The 24,541-nt window shown below is 36.5% G+C and overlaps 1 protein-coding gene across 1 annotated transcript in view; it reads right to left on the bottom strand.

Annotated features, from left to right (window-relative positions):
• Positions 1-732: 732 nt before the first annotated feature.
• Positions 733-24,541, bottom strand: part of HSF2BP (heat shock transcription factor 2 binding protein) — a 94,513-nt gene continuing 70,704 nt past the window's right edge. The window contains exons 7-8 of the mRNA XM_027843640.1: positions 19,029-19,132; positions 733-1,507 (exon numbers count right to left, since the gene is read on the bottom strand). Coding sequence (XP_027699441.1) covers positions 1,299-1,507; positions 19,029-19,132 — 313 coding nt within the window. The 3' untranslated portion in view covers positions 733-1,298. The remainder of the gene's footprint in view (positions 1,508-19,028; positions 19,133-24,541) is intronic.

The following is a 24,541-nucleotide window of genomic DNA, read 5'->3' as shown; positions in this document are numbered from 1 at the left end:
ACAGACACTATCACTTTCCCCTGCCACCAGAAAATAAACCACCTCCCAACAATGTTACTGCCATCCAAGCCCTCTTTGGGGATGAGTTGTTCAATGACTATAAAGTACTACTAGGAATGAGGAAGGATACCATCGGTTAAGGAAAAGGCTTTACTGGGCCTGCCTTTGCCATTCTGCTACTGGGTCATGTGATAATACCCACGTCTGTTAAGACTCACGGTTTCCTGACATCTCTGTGTACCTTAGCATCTACCTCACAAGGTTGTTGTGAGAATCAAATGAGATAATATTTGCAAAACACTTAGCCCAGTGCCTCGTACTTAGTATCTATCTATCTACTGATACACACACATGCGCATATCCACACATACACATGCAACTGGAATTCACACAACTATGCCAGCTGCATCCACTTAATAGCAATCCATTTTTTGTTCCCTCATTGACTCCATCACATTCCCCTCAGCAGCTATTCAAAACTTTCTCCTTTCTCCTCAAGGGTCCCCCACCCTACCTTAAATAGATGGTAGTGTGTATGTTTAGCAATAGATATATATATATATATATTATATTATATTATATTATATTAATAGATATTAACAAATCTACCAATCTTCTCATTTTCATTTATTAAAAAAAAAAACAAACAACAAACACATTAGAAAACAAACACAGGGTTAAAATATGCAATGTCTTTAAACTTAAAACTTTAAACTTAAACTTTAAACCTAGACTTACCAAAACATTTTAATAATCAACTGCTACTATTTTTTTAAAACGACTATAATCACTCGAAGAGGACTGAAGTGACTTGTTTTTGCTTTTCTTTACACACAAATACACACACACACACACACACACACACACAAGAAAGGCACCCAAGGAAAATGCTGACCTATAAGGTACATCTTTATTTCATTTTCCATATTTAGGTGACAATCATGTTGGGAAACTAAAGGCTTAATGAAAACCTAGTGAAATTTAATGAATCATTCACTTCAAGAAATACCATTTTCAAGATGTTCAGATATCCAGAAACAATTCAAGAAATGAACAAGATATGCCTTCTTGAGATGCTTCTGGCAGAATCGCCCAACTATTTTTACGTGTTTCTATTTTGCCAAGAGGAATTTAATCCAGACTCACATATAAATTTATGTTCCTCTCTAGTCATCTGTATTTCACCATGTGGAAAATATGGTTAGAGCATAACGAACGCAAAATTGGGGAATGAAAGAGGAGGAAAGGGTCAGAAACAATGATACCTATAACCAAAATACCTCAATTTCTAAGCATCTCTACACTTCAAATTCTAGGACTTTAAAATCTTCTAAGAGTTCTTGAGCTAGTGTCCGCAGGTTGAAATTTTGACTCTTAGACGTAGTTATGATATGCTGAAGGAGCATGGAGTCACGGAACTGTGATGCTAATTTGGAGAAGACTTCTGTTTCCAGAACCACAGACTGGATAAGCCGAAGAACATGAAGACAGACTTCTGTATCTGGATCTAAATAGAATAAAAAAGTTCAAACTTTTGATTTGACACAAGTTCCATGCAACCTTATATAAGCTTCTATAACTAAAGGAATAGTTTCTTTTTTCCTATAAATGAAAGATCAATTCTATAATTGGTAACACAAGTTATAAGTGAGAAATAAGAAAAAACCATATTCTGAATATTAATTAGCAATCTCATCACCAGAAGTTATTGATGATCATATAATTTCAAAATGGTGAACTCAAAAATAACTTTATATCTTTGGTTTTGCTATAGTTCTTTACATTAGCATCAAATTATTTTTATAAAGATAACATTTCATCAATACTCTTACTTCATACCCAAATACCACACAGATGACAAAAGATAGTCAGAAAAACACTTTAAGAAGCAAGAAGCTCTCATAACTAAATTCTTTAGCTGGGAAAAAGTCCACTGATTTTTTATCTTTTGTCTTGACTGCACCTCTCTAATGCACTTAAATTATTGTGCATTACAGTTATATGTCCTCTACTGAAGTACAATTCCATTGCTTTAATGTGTTTAATGAGAAAGTGGTGGGTAAGATCAAAGGCTGTGTAACAGATCTTAAGAAACTGAAAAGACTTTGAGTATGGGCTTAATGATAATGGACCATATCCAAGGACCAGCCCAGCTAAATTTAAAATGGTTGATGACCAAGTCAGCCAACCAAAACCTAGAATTTTAGAGGTAGAGCTGGAAGAGACCTCAGAGGTCAACTAATCCAACCTCTTCACTGGATCTTCAGATCAGCAAACTGAGACCTAGAGAGGCTAAGTAACTTACCCCAAATCATACAGGTAGTATCAGAGGTAGCATCTAAATCTAGTTCCTCCAACATTATACAAACTCTTAAAGAATACCTAGATGAAATCATAGATGTTGATGTTTTGAAGTAGGAGTAACAATTATTTCTATACCTGTCTTTCCCCCCTTTTGGAGTACAAACTCCACAGTTACAGTATAACAAATGCAAAGTGGGGGAGAGAACCCAGAAGTAGGTCATGTACTTATGATTTAGCACTAGATTTCCCACAAAATGCTCTGGCCCCGTTCCTAGCTTCTCTCTTGCCCTTAAGGTGTCACTTAGGCCTTTCTCTCTTAGAATCAGGGGGTGGGATCTATTAGTCAAACCTGGCTACATCTGTCCAAGGGAAGGACTAACTCTGAGAACTCAATGAGGAAAATGCTGAAAGATTCCAGCAGGTAATCATCTTCAGAACTCCTATCACCTTGGCAATTCTAAGGAGTATTACACATTTATCCCATCCTAAGTATCCCATTCTAGTATGAATTCATGTGTGCAAAATTTTATATTCTTGTCTGAGACGTGAAATTAGTTCGTTATAGTTCTGCTAGTTATAGCTGACAAAATCTGATTTCTCTACTTAATATGATAAGAGGTCATCCACAGCACTCTGAGTTAAAGAACTGAGAAATTTTAATGCTACTGATGATATATGTTAATCTTACAGAAATCAGCAATCCACTTGTTCAGGATAATTAGTTTTTATCCATTTTTGTGAATATTATGTGAATATTTTGTGACTATTGTAAATAATATCCTTGAAAGCCCTTTGCTTATCATCTTGATTTAATAAGACAACATAAAAAAGCCATAGTATTCTACTTTTTTTTTTTTTAGTTTTTCAATTTACTCCTTCCAGATAAATTGAGGAATAATTTTTCTTAAAAATCAACCCCCACCAAAAGCCTGAGCAATGGAAGTGTTTGGGGCAGGGAAGAGACTATCCCAGCTGTACTTAACATTTAACATAACTCTTATCAGTTACAAAGAAACTATTTACAATGCATTAAGCTTACATTTACCATTACATAAACTACGATATAGTCCTCAAAATAAGTTATCACTTGCAGCAGCAGCACTCACTTAAACAATTGAATAATTACTTTATGATCTTTCTAGGCTTCACTTCAGAAAAAATGCATTTTTTTTTCTTAAGACTTGGACACTTTGTACAATAAATCATAATGCAGAAGTACTAATAAGATCACTACATGGAACAATGTTTATAATCTCAGGTTCCTATTGTGTTTTGGTAGCCCAATCTGTCAAATGTCAGAATTGACCGAGTTTTATTACTGTCAGAAATGCTTGTGGTCATTGTAATCCTTATTCCTTATCAAGTGCTTTGTGAACCTTGTTAATCATTAATGTAGACAGTTTATTAGCAAATTAATTTCTCAGCTAGTGATTCCAAGTCTGCAATTCTGAAGGGGGAAAAATTCTCTAGTACCCTGCCTGGGTTAATGAGCTTGAATACAAGGTATAATAGAATTCTTACCACAATTACAAAGCACTGATGTAATTTTAACAGTGTAATGAAAGAGTTTCATTGTGCAGATGCCCTCTCCACAGCTAACATTGCCATTTAGTGTTACTGACAAAAGTCTCTGATAAAGCAGGCAGATTCTCAGTCACATCTGTCATTTGCAACATGGCTCTCTGGCAAATTGTTCTCCATAGTTAGGCTTAAGTAATTGCATTACATCGCTGCTAAACAGCTTAGATGCAATTGACTCTACAAGCAGGGCCAACTCAATTCATATGTGCCCACAACATTCTCTGGCCACCTGGACAAAGGATTTACTGTTGTCAAATGATCTGTAACAGTGAGAAAAGTAGTACCACCACAAGGAAATTATTTATTGAGTTGTCAGGTTTTTTTTTTTTTTCTGATCCAATTTTATTTTTTAAACAACAGATTTGGGACATGGTAAGAAATTACTATGTTACATATTCTTTAAAAAACCTGACATCTTCTACAGAAATGGAATAAATAAATAGGATTTTAAAAGTTCAAAAGTTTATACACATGTTTATTAAAATAACTGAATCAGAAGAAATTAAACAATGTTGAGATACACATGAAGAGGTCTGGATGAGGAAAGACACCTCATTCCATCACAGGAAATAAAGACCACAGTTACTGATAGGCAGCCAAAGCCTTAGATCTTGAGAAGTAACCTTCTTCTGGATAAATGTTCTGAGAAAGTACTTAACTGACTTAGATGGCAGTTAGGGCATTCAATTACCTGATCCCAACACCCTATTAGAAAGCATTGTTATCTTTCAGTAGGACTGTATGTGAGGGAAGTGATCCAGGACACTGAAATTTTAAAGGAAGTTTAAAAAAAAGTTAATACTCTGCTGTTTGAGCTAACTTTCAGTATTGATAGCACAGATCCACAAACAAAGCTTCAACTAAAATATCTATTTTCACATCTTTGCTCAAAGATTTTATGCACAGTGCAGTTTAAAAGAGCTGCTGTATTTCACCTTAGATGAAGCTACACTGCAAAGGTTAGAGAAATCTGACTCATCTTTCCTCCATCATATAAAGTTTAAATAACATTTGAAAACAGCACTAATATTCATGGACGATAGGTTCTACGTAACAGCAAAACTAAAGTTATGACAATCACAAGAGACTTTGAAAATCGAGTACCACAAAATAGAGTACCTTTACCTCAGTCTCTTAGAAGTTGTTACTTGTTAAATGCGCTTTATATCAGCCTCACTAAGGTGACAGATACTTTTTACCTAAATTTATGCTCTTTATCCACTAATCTCTCTTCTCTGGATTCTGAATCTAGGTCTATCTGGACATATGAAGGGTGTGATTTCTCAAACACCACCACACAAATTTAAAGTTAAGGGTAAGAAAACAATGCAAATAAACATCCAGAATGGAATTGTGTCCACAGTGGAGAAAAAAGGCAGGGGAGGGAGGAGAAAAATATGAGAATAAGATGGACATTAAAAAATACCGCAGCACAGCAAACTGTAATTGATGCTGCGGCCCATCTAGGCCACTTGATAGGCCTTCATTAGTGTGTACTCTTTTCTGTTGGTACGTGCTGCCCAAATGAAGAGTGCAACAGCCATGAACTGCAAGGGGGCTGAGACACAGGCCAATCGGAAGGCAACTGCAGCTTCTGATGAAGTAGTTCAATACTAGCAATATAGCAACTTACTGAGCCAAGTGTACACAAACCTGCAAGGAAATGAAGGACTCCTGTGGCAGAAGTTGGATACAGCCTCTGGCAGGCACAAGCACAAAGTCCAATCAAAGCCCGGAAGCACATCAAACCTAGGCTAACAAAAGGTAAAAGGAATCGGCAGTGCCAAAGATAGGTCTGGAGTAGATCAATCCCAGTGTTGTGGTTTCCAGGCTCTACATACTTCTCCATGAACTGCTCTGACAGTGTAAAACTGAAACACTCTGTGATCAAGTCAGTTGACTCTGTCTTCTCTGGAGAGCTATACCAAGGTGTGCTTTTGTTAGGCACAGTGATACACCTTCTCCACAATCCCATTGTGCCATTATTCCAGAAAAGTAAGTCATTATAAGTCTTTTCGTCAGGATCACTGTCAAAAAATTCACCCCTGAATTTGTTTAAATCACTGAAATTTGCTGGTGCTGGACTTCAATATTCATACCAGAAATCTGTGCCAATTGATGCTGCCATATAGATGAAGAAATGAGGCTGAGCACACAAGCAATTACCAACTCTGTAGTGAAACAATTATCCACGTTGGCATTCAGGTTTTTTGTGCCCATCCTCCTGGGCCACCACGATCCCACTCTTCTTGCCACTTGTCCCAGGGCAGCCCCACCTCCCGAGCTCCTCCTCTGACACACTTGAGTTGTTAGGTTTTTATTTATGGTGGATACCAATAAATCCAGGATGGAGAATTAGGACATCAGTGTCCTTCAACAAAATGATTCCTATTTAAAAAAAAAAAAACTACCTCCTTTGTATGGGTTACAGATTTCAATTTTCTTTCAAGAATGTCAGATGAGGGCTCCTGTTTCCTCAAAGGCCTTTGAGTAGCTTCTTCACACACACAAAAGTTTACTTTGACTTACTGACACTTACAAAGTCAGTGAGAAAGGCAATATGGCATGGTAGATAGAGACTTGGAATTGGAGTCAAGAAACCATGGGTTTGACTTCTAACTCAAACATTATCTGTTTGACCTTGGGCAAGTTAAACCTTTCTAAGTCTCAGCTTCCTCATTTGTAAAATGAGGTTAATAATAGCATCTACTTCATGGGATTGCTGTGAAGATTTATGTAAAGTGCTTTGCAAATCTTAAAATACTATATAAATACCAGTTATTGTTATGATTATTATTATTACCACTATCAACAACCTTTCTGTTGTCTAAAAATATTTGTCTTTAGGTAGAAGGAAAGGCTCACACACGTACACACAAAAAAAATCCCTTCTCAATAACTCCCATCATTATCAGCCTAACTTATTGTTGACTCAGACCGAAGAATTTGGCTATGGCACTGAGACACTTTTATATTTCCAAGCTGCTCAGGAAATCTGCACTCACCAGAAGAGGACTCATGGACATGAAGAAGAAACAGCTGTTCTTTTCAAATGGCAACTGACAGACCTTTAGACACATTCCTTTTTACACCTTAATTGAGAAAGTGTGGGAATTTCTCAATCAAAAATGCTGACTTACAAAGGAAAATGTTTGGATTCTGGTTCCAGTGAGCTTCATTACAGCATTAATAGGAGACAGCTTTATAGATTGTTTATGTCAGTGGGACAATTGAGCATTTGGTCTTTAGACATACCTGGCAATAAAAATTCCTTCCCTTTTTTTGCACCAATATACCATCTGCATTATTATTTTCTATTTTCAGAAATTTCATGTTTGCTTATAGTCTAAAATAGAATGTAAATTAATAGCTTATACTGTACTTACACAGAACAAAACACTCATTTAAAAAAATTAATAACAGGTATGATAATTGTAGATCCGTGTTACAGATAAAGAAACTGAGGCATAGTGTAACTATTCCAACAATGATCAAGGAAAAGCACCAAACTTAGTGGTGATCAGGAATTCCAAGAAGAAACCACAGTGGGTCATTTTTACTGCCCATGTCAGAACAAAGAGATAGAATCCTTTGGGCACTGGAGGTTGGATGGGGTAGGAATAGGGGAGAGACAATCAAGAAGACAGAGCTTTCCAAAATAGGAACTGGGCTGAGACCTGCAGCTTTCTATGTACAGGACAAGGAGCAGGAATAGCTCTGTTGCTTAGACCTCAGACTGGGGTAAGACCAAGAGTGACCCTGAAGCTACTTTGCTGATCTCAGAGCAGGATCCAGGACTCTATAAACCTTGTCTAACGCTTGCAGCTGAGACACAGGGTAGGGATAGGGTTTCCTATCAAAAAAATTTAAGTTCATTGAAACTCACTCAAATTCCTTAAGAATGACTAGCATTTCATACCCTTCTAAGCCACCTACAAAACAAACAAAAACACCTCGTTGATGGACTGACTTAACACCTGAGCATGCAGCAATGTGTGTGTGCTTAACTGTTAACTGCAGAAATTTACTGTCCTCCATTACCTATTTCCCTTGTGTCCCAGCTGTACTTATCGTCTAACACCTTGGTGTTCATCTTATTTAATTACTTAATTTTAAGAGAGTGAACCAAGTCATAATTCCTATCAGTTACAATGTCTACGTTTGTATTAAGCTTTCATTAGCATGAGGTAAACTATGATACAACCCTCAAAATGAGTTATACATCAATGGCAGTGGCACCACTCACCCCCCAAATGGAATATTTACTTTATAGTCCTCCTAGATTTCACTTCAGAAAAAAGCATTTTCTTCTTAAGTTCAAGAACTGGATCCTTTGTATGATAAATCATAATTCAGAATTAGTAATAAGTACCAATAAGAGCACCACATGAAATAATGTTTACAACCTCAAGGTCATATCATGTTTTAATAGACTAATTTGTCAATTACTGAAATTACCAAAGTTTTATTACTGTCAAAAATGCTAGGGGCAGCTAGGTGGCACAGTGGATAGAGCACCAGCCCTGAAGTCAGGAAGACCTGAGTTCAAATCCAGCCTCAGACCAAACACTTGACACTAGCTGTGTGACCCTGGGCAAGTCACTTAACCCCAATTGCCTAAAAGCAAAAAAAAAAAAGTCATCAAAAATGCTTTGAGAGTTACTACTGATGAAAGTTTCTTCACCATGCTGTCAATCTTGGGATGGGTCACTCTGAACTTAGCTAGCTTCACTATCACTGGACCCATACATGAGCCATTTACACTGTATATTTAGTGCCATAAAGTACAAATAGCTCAACATATACTAGGCTTGTGTCACTAGAACATTTAACTACCATAAATCCATTTCTTTTTCATGTTTTACCCAAGTAAAGAAAAAGCATATTTATTAATTGTTGTTGCTGTTCTTCAGTCATTCAGTCATGTCCAACTCATGATAGCATGCCAATGCTGTTCATGGCTTTGTTTTTTTTTTTTTTAATCAAGTATACTGGAGTAGTTTGTCATTTCCTTCTCCAGTGGATTAAGGGAAACAGAGGTTAAATGAATTGCCCAGGGTTACATAGCCTCGGTCTGAGGTCACATTTGAACTCAAGTCTTCCTGACTCCTGGCCCAGTGCTCTATCCAAGAAGCCATCTAACTGTTTCATTAATAATAATACTCTTGATAAAGATAAAATATTACCATTAAAATGGGTCACAATTGATTTAAGTTATAATGTCGCAATGAATGAAGTCATATAACTATTACTGAAATATAACTGATTAATGTCACATGACCAACAAGATGGAGGACATTTTCTCTGATCCTCACAAACCCTCAAAATTCTCCTAAATAAGAATTACGTGCAACAGGAAAAGCAAATGCAGCTGTCTCCACAGGCTGAGACACTAAGAACCCTAATGAGGTAACAACATGATGAATTCATTAATCCCTAATCCCTAAGTGTTCACTTAACACCCTCTCCCCCAACAGTGCTCATTTTCTGAAAGGGTTGCAAAATGGGACCCACGGACTTGTGCTCTGAAATCTACTCAGCAATTCTCTTGCCACCAAAAAGTAAATAACAGGGGCAACTGGGGCAGGATGATATTTGAGGGGGGTTGGGGGCTACATCAAGTATGAAGGAATTGGGTCAGTTCTATCCCCTCAAAAGTTATTTTGGGTAAATTGAGGCTGGTGAATTCCCCAGCATGGGAGGAGGCAGAGACAGCTTTAAGGTCCAACTCTCAGAGAAACTGATATCAAAAAGGAAAGTGTCAGAAACTGAGTAATAGGGGTGTGGAAAATATAGTTGGGGATGTTTCTTCTGCATATCCCTCAATCAGGGAGTGGACACCTATGTAACAACATTGGAGTCAGTTTAAACTGGGAGGGAATGTGAGAAATAGCTAGTTTGTACTACCACAAAAATGCAATCTAGGGGCTAGGTGGAAGTTGAACAAAGGAAGCCATAAAGTAGAATTGGTGGATGAATAGACTAACCAGCGAAAACCAGTTCTGATGTTAGGAATAGATTAACATATCCGCATCCCAAGCAAAAGAGGTGTGGGTATAACCAAATGAGGGCAAAAGTAAATAAGGGCAGGGGTCCCCAAATTGTGAGGAATGGGAGATGTAATTAGAGGCGAAGATTCACATGGGGAAATTAAGCGCTTCGGATAGGCTGTAACCTCTACAGTACCCAGCCAATGGGGAAACAGGGGAGGGAAATTTTAATCGGGAATAGGGAATAAAAAGGTGTGTATCTGTCAACAGGTGTGCTTTCACATGTGTGCCTGGCCTTCCCAGGCCATTAATAAAGTTTCTTCCTAGTTCAAACAATGGCTTTGTGGAATTCGTGGTAAAGCTAACAGATGGATATAAGAAAAAAATACTGAAATTATCAAATCTCTCAGAAGGAAAATTCAGTTAAAAAAAACAAAAAAACTTGAGCCCAAGCAGATAAATCAACAGCAAAGTTATTAATAACACAATAGGAGATGGCCTGCAGGACATCTAAACGAGTCTGAACATTTCTGAATAAATATTACAAGACAAAAGAAAATGAATCAATATTTTGGCAGACAGAAGACCCTGCAGATTCCCAAAAGAGCAAGGAACCACAATATGATGTTCCTGAATAGTTCAAGAAAGAAATAAGAATGATGAAGGCAGAATTTATGGCCTATGGAGAAGAAATAATTGGCAGAAAAGAACAACTTGAATGCATGATGGCAAGTCTCTCAAGAGAAACAAAATAGAGAACAACTAGTTAGGAATACAAATAAATAGAAATAAAAACAATCTAGGAGAAGAAAAGCAAAAAGCAATCATGTTAAAAGAAAACACGTTCTCGATACAAGGAAAACACATTGATCCCAATTCATAGAGAAAATCTAAGATCATAGGTGTTCAAAAAGGACATGAGAAGCCTAAAATGCAAGAAACCATACAAGAGTCCAGAACTTCTAAACACAGAAAACAATGTGCCAGTTGAAAGGACACATCGTTCACCTCTAGAAAATAAAATCAAATGCTTTGACCTCCAAGGCACATAGTAGTTAAATTGAAGAATTTCAATGACAAGCAACAAATTCTACAAAGGACAGGAAAAAGATTTTCAAATATAAAGGAAAGAAAATTCAAATAACACAAAACTATTCTGCACTCAACAGAAAATCCAGGAGGGAAATGGAATAACGTATTACAAAGAGCAAAATGGGCCCAAAACGCACCATAAGGCAACATACCCTGCAAACCTGAACCTAATCATTAATGAAAAAGGACAGGTATTTAATAAAAGAGAGGCATTTGAAACATTCCTAGAAAGAATACTAAATATGCTCTGATAATTTGCTTTAGGACATTCCAGACAATAGAAACAAAGAAAGTTAAACAAATAGAGAAACCAAGTTACTCCAGAAAAAAAAAGCAGAGAAAAAAAGAGAAAGACATCTATGGGGTTAAAAAAACAACAAAAGGGGACCATTGAAAGATTCTCTCTAAAAGTACACAAGGAGATAAAGACCATGGACTAACCCTGACAAGACCCTACCTATGGGTAAATCAATGTTTTTTGGGGGGAGATATACTACAGCATTGGAAGGTACACAAAAAGGAAGAGTAGAGGAAGAAGATAGAAGGGGATATGTGATGTACCATAATCAGATCACTAGTAAACAGTGATGGGAAAATAACTCTTTAGTCACTTAAGAAGAAGAGGAGCTAAGGGAGAATGGGTGAGATGGCAAAAAAAAAAAAAAAAGGGGGGGGGGGTAAAATAGGAGAAAGGGAGGAGGAAAACTTGATCAGTAGATAGAGCACTGGGCCAGGAGTCAGGAAGACCTGAACACTACCATGGAGGGAGAAAGAATCCATAATGGGAGATATGGACATTAAATGTGTATAATCTGCAGGGATTTGGTGCTCAGAGAAACCACTACTCAAAGTATCATGCTTTCATTGATAGATCTGTCTTGGGAGAAGGGGAATAAGATCTCCTAGAGGGCAATGAAATGCAAAAGGGTGGAAGTCAATAAACCCAGAGAAGAGATTTCATGGCAAATGAGGAAAAAATAAGCATAAAGAGGGGAGGAGATAGTAATGAACATCACAAAGACAGAAAAATTTCTACTATTAGGCAACATTGAGTACAAGAAGTTGTTAATCTAGGTATATGGCCATTAAGATAAAATCTCCTTTTTCTTTATTGTGGAATCATCATAGAGTAAAGTCAAGAACTACCAAGAACAAAATGGAATGACAAAATGGATATAGTAATCATATTCCTGTTTTCATCACACCGATTACCAAACTGGAGGTCGGGAAGATAAGGAAGAGGGTGTTAGAACTAACAGGAGAACATGTACAATTTTTAAGGTCAACAACATTGGTTTCTAAAAGTAAGCACCTTTGGTTATCAATTAATAGGTTATCCTCCACTGTTTATTTGTTAGAAAATTTTTTTCAGAACCTAACTTCAGCTTCTTCTCCTCAACACAAAGGGGCCAAATGTTCTTTTTTTAGCTTCTTTTAAAATTTTTACTAATGCTTTTTGTTAATATAATACATTCATTTCTTGTTATTTTTATTTTATTTTATTTTATTAATCTGCCTCTCCCAATATTCCCTCTGTTGAGCAAATTTTTTAAGATCATAAAAAATAAAGCCTTCAATGCATTATAAATAAAACACAGTGGAGCTTTCATTCAGAAATATTTACTTCCAAAGGCATAATCACAAATATACAAACATGCTCCCCCCCCATATGTAGGAGGCATAATTCTCCTTCCCTTCTATACCACCTCAGTCTCCAGGAAAAGGAAGGAGGTTAGATCTACAGCTCAGCTCCGTTCCCCTACAGCACAGTCCCAATTACAAATCCAAATACCCCACTTTGGCTTGACTCCCAGGTACCCTGGCTTCTCAGAGTTTCCATGCTGAGATGGCCATCTACTGTACCACCCTGCCTGCAGTCCTCACTCCAAGGGTCTCCGTGGCTTGAATTCTGGCCTGGTCTGTGAGGATCACCTTCGGCATATGAAACTGAGGACAAATAACAAAAAGCAGAAACAAACACCCCGAGCCCATTTCTCAGAGGGTGTGGGGATAAGAGTAAGGAGGGGAAGGTCAAGTCCCTCTCATCCACCTTTCTGGTTCAGTTCATGGCATACATGCTGGGCACAGCAGCTAGGATTACAGTTGAAAAGATGGTGAAAAGAGAGAGACCAGCTCTGTCTCACCAGTTTTAAAGATGCAGGCAGCCAATCAATGGAGATTACCTCAGCCATGTGGTTGGGGACACAGCTATCTCTCCACATTAGGCAAGCCATGTATTACACTTTCTATATTTTAAATTCATCACTTCTTTGGTAGGAGGTGAATAGTATGTTTCGTTTTCATTCTTCTGGATTCATAGCTTATCTACTGTGTTGATCAGAGTTCTAAAGTCTTTCAAAGTTGTTTTTCTGTTATTGTATAAATTGTCCAACTTCTGCTCATTTGTTCTATATCAGTTCACAGAAGTCTTTCCAGTTTTCTTTGAAACTATCCCTTTCATCATTTATTATGGCAAAAAAAATTTTCATTAAACACGTATTCTACCAATTAGCCATTCCCCAGTAAGAAGAAATCCCCTTATTTCTAAATTTTGACTACTACAAAAAGAGCTGCTATAAATATTTTTATACACTTGGGTCCATTTAACCTCTTAGCAGTATATCTGGGTCAAAGGATATGTAGAGTTGAGTAAATCCAGGGGCATAGTTCCAAACTGCTTTTCATAATGGTTAGACCAATTAATAGCTCTACTCACAGTGCACAGTTTTCCCACAGTCCTGCTAACATTTGTCAACTTCCTCTTTTGCCATTTTTGCCAGTCTGATAAGTATAAGGTAGAATGTCAAAAGTTGCTTGAATTTGCATTTCTTTGCAAATATTTACAAGTTATCAGTGAGAATTTTTTTTCTGATAAGGTTATTGTTAGCGTGGATTTCTTCCTTTAAAAACTGCTTCTTGGTGGACTCACAATACCAGATCTCAAACTATATTATAAAGCAGCAATCATCAAAACTATTTGGTACTGGCTAAGAAATAGAGCGGTGGATCAGTAGAATAGATTAGGTACATAGTAGTCAATGACCATAGTAACCTAGTGTTTGATAAACCTGAAGACCCCAGCTTTTGGGATAAGAACTCACTGTTTGACAAAAACAGATGGGAAGACTGGAAAATAATAGGATGCAAACTAGGTATAGACCAACATCTCACACTGTATACCAAGATAAGGTCAAAATGGGTACATGATTTAGACATAAAGGGTGACACCATAAGCAAATTAGAAAAGCAAGGAACAGTCTACCTGTCAGATCTATGGGAAGGGGAAGAATTCATGACCAAATGAGATAGAGAGCATTACAAAATGTAAAATGGATAATTTTAATTATATTAAATTAAAAAGCTTTTGTACAAACAAAACCAATACAACTAAGCTTAGAAGGAAAGCAGAAAGCTGGGAAACAATCTTTACAGCAAGTGTCTCTGATAAAGGTCTCACTTCTCAAATATATAGAGAACTGAGTCAAATTTATAAGAATACAAGCCATTCCCCATCGAGAAATGGTGAAAGGATATGAACAGGCAGTTTTCACATGAAGAAATCAAAGCTATCTACAGGCATATGAAGAAGTGCTCTAAATCACTTTTGATTAGAGAAATGAAAATTAAAATAACCCTGAGATACCACCTCACATCTACCAGATTGGCTAATATGACAAAAAAGGAAAATGATAAATTTTCAAGAGGATGTAGGAAAATTGGGATACTGATGCTCTGTTGGTGGAGTTGTAAACTGATTCAACCATTCTGGAGACAAATTTGGAATTATGCCCAAAGGGCAACCAAACTGTGCATACTCTTTGATCCAGCAATACCACTAAAGAGCCTACATGTGCAAAAATATTTATAGCAGCCCTTTTCATAGTGGCAAAATATTGGAAATTCATGGGATGCCCATCAATTGGGAAATGGCTGAATAAGTTGTAGTATATGAATATAATGGAATACTATTGTGCAATAAAAAATGAGGAACAGGTAGATTTCAGAAAATCCTGGAAAGAGTTGTACAAACTGATACAAAATGAAATGAGCAGAACCAGGAAAACATTATACATAGTATTAGCAACATTGTGTGATGATCAACTATGAATGACTCAGCTCTTCTCAGCAACACAATGATCCAAGACAAGTACAAAGGACTCATGAAGGAAAATGCTAACCATATCCAGATAAAGAACTGATCGACTCTGAATGTAGATAGAAGCATATTTTTTTCATTTACTTTAGTCTTTCTCGTGTTTTTTTTTTCTTTTGATCTGTTTCTTCTTTCACAACTGTGACTAATATGGAAATATTTTTTACATGACAGCACATGTATAAACTATATCAAACTGCCTACCATTTTTTTCTTTTGACAAGGCAATTGGGATTAAGCAACTTGCCCAGAGTCACACAGCTAGTAAGTATTATGGGTCTGAGGCCGGATTTGAACTCAGGTCCTCCTGACTCCAGGGCTGGTGCTCTATCCACTGTGCCACCTAGCTGCCCCATTCCTACCATTTTCAAAAGAGGGGAGGGAGGGAGAAAAATTTGGAATTCACAATCTTGTAAAAATGAATGCTAAAAATTTTCTTGACATGTAACTGGGGAAAAAATAAAATACTATTAAAAACTGCTTCTTCATATCCTTTAACCATTTATCTACTGGGGGAATGGCTCTTAAATCTTATACATATGAATCAGTTATCAGAGAAAATTGTGGAAAATATTTTTTCCAAGTTATCCATTTCCCTTCTATATAAAAGACATTACATAAGCTTATACAAAAATGTTTTAAATTTTATAAAACCAATATTATCCATTTTAGCTTGTGTGATGCTATCACTTGTTTAGACATGAACTCTTCATCTATCCATAGGTAAAAAAGATAATTTCTTCCTTGCTTCTCTAATTTGTTTATGATGTTATTTTTTATATCTAGGACATGTACCCATTTGAAGTTTACCTTGGTATACAGTATGAGATGTTAGTCAAGAATATAATTTCTGTAATCTAATTTTTTCAACAGTTTTTACCAAAGAGCAATACCTTCCCTTCTAATAACTAGGATCTTTGGGTTTACTGAACATAATGCTACTGTATTTTTTTTTTGCTTCTATACATTGAACATGTAATCTGTGCCACTGAACAACCTATCTATTTTTAGCCAGTAACAAATTTTGGTGTCTTCTGTTTTGTGGTATAGTCTGAGATCTGGGTACTATTGAGCCCATAGAGTCCTACTTTTTTTTCATGATTACCCTTGAGATGAGACCTTTTGTTCTTCCAAATGAATTCCATTATTTTTTTAGCTCTATGAAATATTCTTTGAGAAGTTTAATTGAATAAGTAAATTAATTTAGGGCATACTGTCATTTTTATTATATTTCCTTACATTACCCATAAAATATTGTTTCTCCAATTATTTAGATTTATCTTTATTTCTGCAAAGAGTATATACTTGGATTCATAAAGTTCCTAGGTGAATCTTGGATAACACACTCCCACATATTTTATAGGTTCTAGAGTTATTTTGAATGAAATTTCTCTTTCTAGCTCTTCCTGCTGGTTTTTATTGGGAATATACAGGAATGTTGATGATCTATGAGGATTTATGTTACATACTACTAGTTATCAATTTTGCTGAAGTTTTAATTATTTCAATTAATGTTTAATAGACTCTCTAAGGTTCTCATATCATCTCATATTAAACTAGTACAGCTGAAATAGCCAGGCTCCCTGAGGGACACACAGAGGCAGTATGTGAAAGACAAATTCAACAAACCACCACCATCTTCCCTCAGACCCTGATATGGATGGCCCAGGACACTGAACCCTGGAGTCTTGAGAATAACAATGACCTCCAAGTCACTAAACCTGCTTCCAGTCCAGGCCCTACTAAGGAGAAAAATCATAACTTCCTCATCACTATCATCAAGAACTGCTGACCAACTGCCACCAGCAGGCAGAGGAACTCTGAGAGTGGCAGCACCACCTACAGGACCATTCCTGCTTCCAGCCCTCATGACCATCACTGGGGTACTCCTGTGAAGAAGAAGCCAGCCAGCCCCACTACATACCAGCCAGTTGTTACACACAGGGCAAGCCTGCCAGCCTGATTGAAGTAGCAAGGCACTTTACCTCAAACTCTGCTGAAGTTTTAATTATTTCAATTAATTATGAATTAACTCCATAGGGTTCTCATATCATTAAATACTTAGCACAGTGCCTGGCACACAATAAGTACTATATCAAGCTATCATTATCATTATTGTTATTTTATATCAAATCAGCCTAGCTAAAGAAGCAAAATACCCTGAGGGAGAGACAGTAGGCAGCATATGTGAGACAAGTCAAAACCACCATCTTGACACTATGTCTTGAAGCCTTACATTTGGGTTAAAAAATCAAATTCATCTTATACAAGATGAGAAAGATATGGTTAGATAGCAGTATGTCAGAAAAAAAAGTTCTTTGTTTTATTTTTGTTTCTGTGGCAACAGGTAAAGGATCAGGATAGTTCCATTTAACCACCCACTGAAGAGAAGGCTCTTTAATTGTCTTCGAAACATTCAAAAAAGCCTTGCAGGGTCAGGGTCAGGCTTCTTTTTTTTTTTTTTCTTCCTTTTGCCTCATTTTCCTTTGGCTTTATTCAGCTCATGGCATCTGGTGAGAGACCATACCAAACCTGGGAATGTTGAAAGGTCAAGAAAGCAAAACACAGGAATCTGTGTATTGGAATCCAGGGGTCAGAGGCCAAGCCAGGTTTCACAGCTAGTGTGACACTGATGCCACAAAGAGCAACTTTTGGGAGTGACCTTCAGGTTTGTAGCCCAGCAATAGGTGACACAGACACTGATCTACCAGTTGTACTATGTATCTGGACATAAACCTGACAAGATCAAGGCTATTTAGTAACTGAGCTAAGGTTCAAGCCTTCTTCCCCAGATACATAGGTTTTATAGGGAAGAGTATACCCGTAAGGTGTTGTGGAGCAAAAATATTTGCATATTTTTTTCATGCTGTATCTTTGAAATAAATATTAATTGATGTAATATTTGAATGGAAATGGGATGCTAGTCACAGGCCCCTAACAAATGAGGAAAACATGGGTGACGGAAACATTAGTCAATGGCATCAGAAAAAGCATCCCACAACTCCCAACTCTTCAGGATACCTAGGATCTTTGAGGGGAAATGTAGCCTGCTTGGCCCTTAGAGAGTAGGGCCAGGGTGCACTCACTACAACTGGTATATGAAACTCCTTCTGCAATTTGAAGCTAAGGGAATTGAGAGGAAGCAAAATGTTGTGAAGAGAAGTCATCAAAACAGAAAAATATTCACAAATAAATCAGATATAAAATTAGTCTTGATCAAATATCCTTGTCTGCAACTATCTATAGATGCTCATAATAGCATCTATCCCTACTCAAGTAGTCGACAACTTTGTCAGTGTCTCATTCTTTTTAGGTAGGTACTTCAAAAGAGAGTAACTTGAGCATCAATGGATTAAGAGAGGCCCTTGGGAAAACTGATTAAACCTTTAAATACTTTAGTAAAAATGACTCTTTATTAATGTGCCCAGAAGTCAAATCTGAAGTGTCATATTGTGCTATATACTGTATTATGCAATTTTCTCAGAAAAACTATGTTCCTCAAAACCATTCAATACTTGATTCATTCTTTGTTCATCTTGAGAATTAGAGTGGTTGCAATTAGAACATAAATTTATTAAAATATAAGATGAAATAAACTTACTTTCATTATTTTTATTTTTATTTTTCAAGATTAAAGCCCTAACTCAAACCTGTTCCTCAGTATTTACTATGAAGTGTTTGTCCCCATTTTAAGCATATTTAAGTGGTCTTTTTTACCTGTACTAACTATCCTTGGATAATAAGACGAAAAATATTCATAAAATACCTTTGAGTTACCTTTATCTCAAGGAATTTCTTGAAAACCTAAACTAAAATATCCCAACATATTAAATCAAAATTTTTAATAGTAAAATCTACTTAGCCATCACATAGGAAGTTTACATACATAGCTTATTCAAGGCCCTTACCTTTCAAGAGCCATGACAGTAGAGAGATGAAACCTGGACTTTCACTTATATACTTCAGGCCTTTCAAGTTGATGCTTATATTGTACAGTGTCATCAGCATTAACCTGAAATGTGAAAGAAAATGGAGTAAAAACATGGTATAATTTCTTCACCAGAAGTTTTTTTCATTAGATTCATTATGATATCAAGATACTTGGCAATTTGTATAAAACAAAATATTATTGAGAATTTAAAGCTATTTCTGTTATATGTAGCAGAAATCTATAGCAAACAGGAAAATTTAATAAAATTAGGGTACAAATAGTATAAAACCTAGGTTATTCTAAATTAAGATCCTGATAATGACTCATTCTACCTCAAATTAAAAACAAAGTACAAGGATTATAGAGTCATAGGTCTTAAGGTAAACAATAGCAGAAACTGATATATGTTATTCCTCCCCATTTCTAATGGTACTTTGTGGGATACTTTAAAACAAATGCTAAGTAAACACCTAGAGTTAACATTTTCAGAAATTCTGCTCTTGATAGATAATGAAAATCGGCTATAATTCCTAAATACTATTTATACATGATGAAAGGCAAAATAAATATTCATTTCCTACAAAAACTATGACAGACTCACAGACCCATTTTGCTTACTTATTGACTTGCTATGTAGGCAGTATTACTTCACAAAGTCCTGCTACCATGCCTCACAAGTGAATAAAGAAGAAGGAATTTTTTTTTTTTATGAGGCAATCAGGGTCAAGTGACTTGCCCAAGGTCACACAGCTAGTATGTGTCAAGTGTTTGGTCTGAGGCCAGATTGGAACTCAGGTTCTCCTGACTTCAGGGCTGGTGCTCTATCCACTGCACCACCTAGCTGCCCCAAGAAGGAATATTTTCAAAGGCTATGCCAACAGAGAACAAACTCAAACAGGTTCACTCAGGGTAGACCACTTTGAATGTAGGCTCAGCAACAGACAACGTTTGGTGTGTAAGAATCAGCCTAGCTAAGTATGGTGGGGTTCATCACTAGAAAGTTAATGCGACAAATTTATTTGATAATGGTTTCACATAGTACTCGACAAAAATAGAAAATGGCTTTCAGCACCATCTAAAGGCCTTTCTATTAGAATCAAACAGATCTTAGACCACATATTAATTTACAAACATTGATACAACCATTCATACTTCTAAGATTACTTATCCAATGACTTAGGAATTGATACACTCAGAACTGAACCATATCCTTATGAACATTCACATTAGAAGTGAAGCCAAAAGGACTTGACACAAGCATACAAAAACAAAAAACAAAAACAAAAACAAAAAATTCTTCCTCTTTCCAGTGCTATGGAGACCCTGGCTCTAGGCTATGGAACTTTTGACAGCTCAGCCATAGACCTTCAGGAGCAAAAGCTTGCTTGGGGCTGCAAACCTCTAAACTGCCAGTGCTGGGACAAACAATGCTGTAAAACTCTGAACTGCTGGTGGAGGCCAAAGAACGGAGAAACAGAAAGAGTGGGACAAATCACCAGGACAAGATACTCTGTGTGTGTTGGGGGGTAGGGACGTGTGGGTAGTGAATGGCATATACCGCACAGCACTCAACTAACCTTGAAGGAAAGAGCACAGCATCTAGTTACAGTCACTTCTATCCTTCCAAAAGTCCCTTGAGGCAGAGATCTAGACTGATAAACCATGAATTGCCAAACATAGGAAGAGGTGGAGACACTTTGAGATCCAGCCCCCAGGGAAGCTACCTTCAGAAGGGAGAGAGTCAAAAAGTGAGCCATAAGGGAAAATAAGGTGGGGTGGGGGGAAGACTTAAATTACCAAAGATGTCAGGGAGAAGAAAATTCAAAGATTGTGGAAAGCAGATACATCAGAGGGAAAAAACACTAACAACAGAAGAAAATATGGCCTCCAGATCTAGTAAACAAGTTCAGGAATCTATAAATAAGTACCACAGAACAAAAAAAAAAAAAAATGATGTATCGCTTGATGAGGTAGGAATGTGAGGAGAACACAGAACCACAACATGCTGTTCTTGAGTGGTTCAAAAGAGAAATGAGAAGTATGACAGCAGAATTTATGACCTGCACAGCAAAAATAATAGGCAAAATTTAAAAAACTAGAATACGCAATGCTAAGCCTCACCAAAGAAGAAAAACAAAACAAAACAAAAAAAAATACGAACAAAAAAAAAACAACAGATTGGGAATGCAAATATATAAAACTGAAGGACAATCTAGAAGAAAAGCAGAAAAAAAATTAAAAGAAAATATGCTCCCTATTCAAGCAAAACATACTTGAAGATAAGATGTGTAGAGACAACCTAAGACTATTAAGTCTCCCAGAAGAACATGACAGGACAAAAAAAAAAGAAAAGAAAAGAAAGAATAATGAAGGAAACAATAGAAGAGAACTGACCAGAACTACTGAACATAGAAAATGAAATACCAAGTGAAAAAATTTACAGATTATCTCAAAAAACAAAAAACAAAAAACAACCCAAGGCTGCAAACTCCAAGACATATAGTGGTTAAATTTAACAATTCAATTCAGAAACAGCAAATTCTATAAGAGATCAGGAGAAAGGCCTTCAAATAAAAGGAAAATAAGTTTGAATAATGCAAGCTAATTCTGCACTTATTGTGACAAATAATAGCTTCAGTAAAGTCGCCAGTTACAAAATAAATCCACCCAAATCAACAATATTTCTATATAACAACAATAAAATATAAGAAGCAGAAACAGAAAGTAAATCACATTCTAAATATCTACAAAATGCATAAAATAATGAGACTGACCTACCACAGGACATATAAGACTTATATAGATTCAATTACAAAATGTTACTTAAAGAAATAAAGAACAATTTACATAGATGAATATTCATTGTTCATGGCTAGGCCACACCAATATGATAAAAATGACAACATTACCAAAGGTAATAATTTACTTTTAATACTATACCAATCAAATTACTAAGGAGTTACCTTTATAGAATTTGATAAAATAATAACAAAATTCATTTGGAAAAACAAAAGATCTAGAATATCAAGGGAAATAATGAAAAGAAGTAAAGATAAAGGGGGAATAGCACTTCCAGACCTCAAACAACTATATTATAAAGCAACAGTGATCAAAGCCATCTGGTACTGGTTAAAAAACAGAAAGATAGATTAATGGATCAGAATAAATAGAGGAGAAAATGAAACTCAATAACCCAATGTTTGATAAAATAGAAAAGATCAATTTCTCAGGAAAAAAACCTATTTGATTAAAACTGCTGAGAAAACTGGAAAACAGTCCAGCAGAAATCAGACCAACACCTTGCATCATACTCCACATTGTTTTCTAAATGGATATGTGATGTTAATATTAAAGGTCATACTATAAAAAAATTAGAAGAGAAAAAGATTATATACTTCTCACAGTTATGAGTAGAAGTATTCTTAACCAGAGGTGTCAAACTTGGGGCATACATGAAGTGCTGCCCAAAACAGACTAAAATATAATTGGGAAATATTTAACAAAATAAATAAAAATACAACCCAACATAGATTGTTAATTTGTGGTTTTCTAAGTCAGTATGCCATATACAGGAATAAGTTTCTATTTGAATCTGACACTACTATTGTTCTTTGACTGATTAGACATAGAGGCAATTACTACAGATAAAATGGATAACTTTACATGAAACTAAAAAGCGGCACAGACAAAATTAATACAGTACCTAGGATAAAGAGGGAAGTGGTCAAATAGGAAAAAAAATCTTTGTATCAATTTCTCTAATAAAGGATTGGTATCCAAAATATATGTGCAATTAATAAATGTATTAAAACTAATAGCTATTCCCCAATAATATAAGTAGTCAAAGGATATGTACAAACAGTTCTCAAAAGAATTGCTAAGTATTCACAACCACAAGAAAGAATGCTCCAAATTACTAATAAGAGAACTGCAAATCAAAACAAGCATGAGGTTTCACATCACAATTTGCAAATTGGCGAAGATGATCAAAAAAAAATGGAAATAGTGTTAGTAGGGTTTGGAATAATAGGCACATTAAAACATACAACTTCTCATGGTAAAAATGTCTATGCCTAAAATCTACAAGTAGTTGATTTGTCTTCTTGTCCTACTGGGTGAGTTTCCAGCTGTAACTGTCTTACCCTTGCAATGGCAAGGATCCTTGGGGAAAATCTGGGGTGCCCTTTGGAATAAAGACCCAGGATAAGCTTTTTGGACTATTGGGAACCTATTGGGAACCACCTATGCTATAGGGACCCCTAAAGAATGTGGGTATCCCTATGTGGAAAGGAGCACTTTTTGCCCAAACCCAAGTTGAACGGCCTTATGCACTGAGAAAAGCACATAAGAGTTTCTCATCTAAAAAAGTGGTAACATTGATTGAATCATGTCCCCAATCCCTATAGGGAAATAATCTAAACTCCATGTAGTTTGAAAAGCCCAGTGGGGACCAACTTTCTTTCCGAGATTGGAAGCCGGTTTTTTTGTTTTTGCTCTTTCATTTGCTTGTAGGTTGACTTTACTATATGGCACTGGGGAAGCAAGTGAAGAAACATTGCTTCTGCCTCCTCATAGACCATAAAAAACTTTTCTGCACTTGGGACAAGGACTGAGTTAAAAAAATGCACCCCTACCTATTTGCTGATGGCAAATTTCAAAGAGAGCAAAGTTGTGTAATGGAACTTTGAAGCATGTCTAGATAACTGCATTCTCTCTGCTTTTCTGTATTCCCCTATAACGGAGGAGCCTTCTTCAGTTGGCTGCAATAACCAGAACAGGTTGAGTCTTTAAAGCTGCCAGACGGGGCATTTCATTCTTTTGCCCGCATGCTCTTTCCTATTGCGTCCAGACAGTGAAGATCCCACATAGTTTACTCATAGCATAGGCACCATGAATTGAACTGAGAAGGAGGGATATCTTCCTGCCTCCCCATCTTTTTCATCCTGTTGCTTGAATGTTTGTCATGTTCTGTTTCTTTTGTCCTTCTCAGTTTCAGGTGCTGGCAGTGATCCCCACCAGACCAGGAGTTCAAGCCAGGGCAACCTTGGAGGCACATTTCCAGGTAGGATGTTATAACCAGCCAGTCTGGCAAGGAAGCCCTGAGAAGCCCAGGTGCTTGGTATTCAAGCCAAAAGGGGACTTTGGATTTGAAACTTGGAACTTTGCCCTGTAGAGCACTGAACTAACCTATTAATCTAAGCCCTTCTCTTCCCCAGAGAATGAGGTAGTATAAGGGCTAGACAGGAGGAAGCCCCACATGTTATGGAGTAAGTTTACACATCTGTGATTGTATTTTTGAAGTAAATATTTCTTTGTGAAAATTAATCCAACTGTTGGTGGTTAAATGGAACTGGGGGAGAGGTGGACCCTCCATCCTATAATCAGGGCAACAACATCAGTGGGAGCTGAAATCAATGGCAGAGAACCTAGAACCCCCAAACCCTTCTAGTACCACAGGAGAACCCTAGGGAAGAGGTGAAATATAATATA

Source organism: Vombatus ursinus, unplaced genomic scaffold (assembly GCF_900497805.2).
Source record: "Vombatus ursinus unplaced genomic scaffold, bare-nosed wombat genome assembly UNPS02014924.1, whole genome shotgun sequence".
NCBI lineage: Eukaryota > Metazoa > Chordata > Mammalia > Diprotodontia > Vombatidae > Vombatus > Vombatus ursinus.
Note: the sequence above shows the minus strand (reverse complement) of the source record. Positions and strands in the feature narration are given on the sequence as shown.